Source organism: Limulus polyphemus, unplaced genomic scaffold (genome assembly GCF_000517525.1).
Source record: "Limulus polyphemus unplaced genomic scaffold, Limulus_polyphemus-2.1.2 Scaffold4825, whole genome shotgun sequence".
Taxonomy (NCBI): Eukaryota; Metazoa; Arthropoda; class Merostomata; order Xiphosura; family Limulidae; genus Limulus; species Limulus polyphemus.
In genome coordinates, this window is record NW_013670435.1 from 16,766 (window position 1) to 19,790 (window position 3,025).

The 3,025-nt window shown below is 33.1% G+C and overlaps 1 protein-coding gene across 1 annotated transcript; it reads left to right on the plus strand.

Annotated features, from left to right (window-relative positions):
- The first annotated feature begins 1,614 nt into the window (after window positions 1–1,614).
- On the plus strand, window positions 1,615–2,746 carry LOC111088945. The gene is made up of 2 exons (XM_022400344.1): window positions 1,615–2,406; window positions 2,619–2,746. Exons 1-2 carry the CDS (start codon window positions 2,203–2,205, stop codon window positions 2,736–2,738), a joined length of 324 nt encoding a protein of 107 aa, XP_022256052.1. The 5' UTR covers window positions 1,615–2,202; the 3' UTR covers window positions 2,739–2,746.
- The last annotated feature ends 279 nt before the right edge of the window (window positions 2,747–3,025 follow it).

Consider the following 3,025-nt stretch of genomic DNA (forward strand, 5'->3'; position numbering starts at 1 on the left):
TTGTTGAAGCCCAGACACAAAACCAACTGATAATACATTCACAATATCTAGAAATAACCACTTCTTCAGTAAATGTAGGTCATTCGATAAAAATAAAATATTCAACATATTTTTTGACGAAGTTGCTGAAATCCTTCGCTTTAAAAATATTCAGTTTGATAAGTTTTACATTATTAATATTTTACCACTTTGAGAGAGTTGAAACAACTTCAGTTATCAATCGCTTGCTACATAACATACGGCTTTAACTGAAATATTTGCTAGGTTTCATAACTATCAAAACGTTACCTTCACACCACTGGTATTTGGTAGAAATAAACCTGAACAAACACATCTCGATACAGAGGGAACAACTGACATTTTTATTATTACTACAGTTGTATGAGGTCATTGTGTAGTGATGATTACACAAGTATATTCCATTTAAGTAAAAATTTTATTCTATTTGTAATTGTCCCCCCCCCTGTAACTGAGTGGTAAGCTCAAGTTCACCACAGATCGATTCTCGTGGTTAACACAGAGCAGATAGCTCAGTGAACAACTTTACATTACAAAAACACACACACACACTCCAGAGTTTTGGAATGATTAGATTTACAAAATCATAAATAATATTCAACGTTAAAACTGGTACGCAATTAAAAACATTTTATTAAGGCCTATCTATGCCCTTCAAAAAGTTGACGACTCTACATGTTTCGACGTTACAACGTCATCTTCAGGAGTGAATTACAAGACAATGTTAAAGTATTTATAATTTGTTAGTAGGTCAATGTGACCTGTATGCTATTTTACATAAATTCACGCTAAACCACTCAAAGGAGATCAATCTATATTCTTGATTCGCCATACCTTTAATCTATTTAATACTACATGATATTTTTATGTTTTATTATTTCTAAGGATTCACGAATATTATTACCTATTATACTTTAGGTTGAGCTAATATTACAGTTTTTTCCCATAATATTGTGTGTTGTGTTTCCTGTACATGTTCTGCTATGGGTGAATTTTCAGTTTTTTTACATATCCCTTATGCTCATTTAAACGGTATTTTAAATTACGTTTTGTCTGACCAATGTACATACTTCCACATTCACATTCTAATATTAGCTCAACCTTAAAGTATAATAGGTAATAATATTCATGAATCCTTAGAAATAATAAAACATAAAAATATCATGTAGTATTAAATAGATTAAAGGTATGGCGAATCAAGAATATAGATTGATCTCCTTTGAATGGTTTAACGTGAATTTATGTAAAATAGCATACAGGTCACATTGACCTACTAACAAATTATAAATACTTTAACATTGTCTTGTAATTCACTCCTGAAGATGACGTTGTAACGTCGAAACATGTAGATTCGTCAACTTTTTGAAGGCCATAGATTAGGCCTAAATAAAATGTTTTTAATTGCGTACCAGTTTTAACGTTGAATATTATTTATGATTTTAACTTTTTAAACAAGTGCCAAAATAAAATAATGATTAGATTTACTATCCAAAGTACGTCTAGTAACTAGTAGGTTGGCCTTTATCTGTCAGAGATAATTGTTTTGTCCTCTATATAGATTTTGAATCATATCTCGAGCCCCAGCTATCTAGTTCTCAGACAAGAAATGTGAAAGGTGGATTACGGAAACCTTCATTTATGGTGTGTAAAGCTACTGAAAATATCATACTCGGTAACTGGTTCAATAAATGAGTCATTTTTTAAATTCATGCTAACTGGATAAAGTGCCTAATTCAGTATTATGTGGCCGTGGCACAGTATCGACGAAATTATATCCCCCCCCTTATCATGTATTTAGTTTCAGAAAATTGGGTTGTTAATCAGGTCTACTTTCTTTTAACTCATCCTATATATTCACATTTATCAAAATCACGGTAGTAAAACGATCAATAACTGACACAGTTACCAAGCTAATTAAAACTCCAAACGCGAACACTCATCTTTTCCACATTGTTGGTTACCGTATCATTTAGTTTCACTGACGTGCGTTTTGTAGGCTTACGGGATACTTCTAACTGTAAAAAAAACAGTTCAGGAAATTACAGTGTGTGATCAACCTGTTCAAGACATAGATGCGAGAAAAACTAGCCATAACGTAAGAAGACGAAAATGGAAACATTATCTTCGTCAATAAAGCTGAAGAGAAGGGCCTTCTTATATTGAATAAATCTCCAGGTGGTAAGCATGAACAACAGTTCATTACAATATAGTCCAACTTGGAAAAACAGGCTTGTAGGCCTAACGTCAGAAAGCTTCCTTGAAGCACGAGAGCGTGTGACTAAACGTCACTTACAACGAAAACAAGAGCTAGAAGCTAAAGTGCGAGAAGAAGAAGAACGACGATACAATCTCGGCGTGAGACTAGGGGAGTCACATACTCGAGTTCCGGTGAGCCCAATATTTTTAGAATTAACGATGCTAAATCTAACAGACTTTTATTTTGCATAATTTTATTTAAATCACGTTTGTATTCCCACTATTTAAATTTGTCCTCTCCAGAGCCGAACATATCAGAAAGTAACTCACTGTATGTTATGCTTTATTTGATAATAAATGACATTCAGTAGTATTATTTACCTATTTTCTTTGTTGTTATTAAGGGACATCTACCCCCTCTACTAAAGAATGATGTTACAATTGGAAGGCACAACAAAGAGAAGTCTCGCATTTTTGAAGATTTTGTAAAATATCAAAAGAATCCAAGAGACAATAAACTGTGAGCTCTTTATTCTGATGTTTTGTATATATGATTTTCATTGTACTGAGAGGTGTGTGTGTATATGTATCGTAATTAACAGAAATGTATCTGTTAGCTTAGTATTTGTTAAAGAACAAAACTGTGTAAACTGTTTTAATAAGCATTCAGATAATTCCAATTTTCAAGAAAACGTAAGTTTTGGGTTTGTTTGTTTGTTATGGATTTCAGGCTGAGCTAGCCGTCCCTAATTTAGCAGTGTAAAACTAGAGGGAAGGCAGCTAGTCATCACCACCCACCGCCAACTCTTGG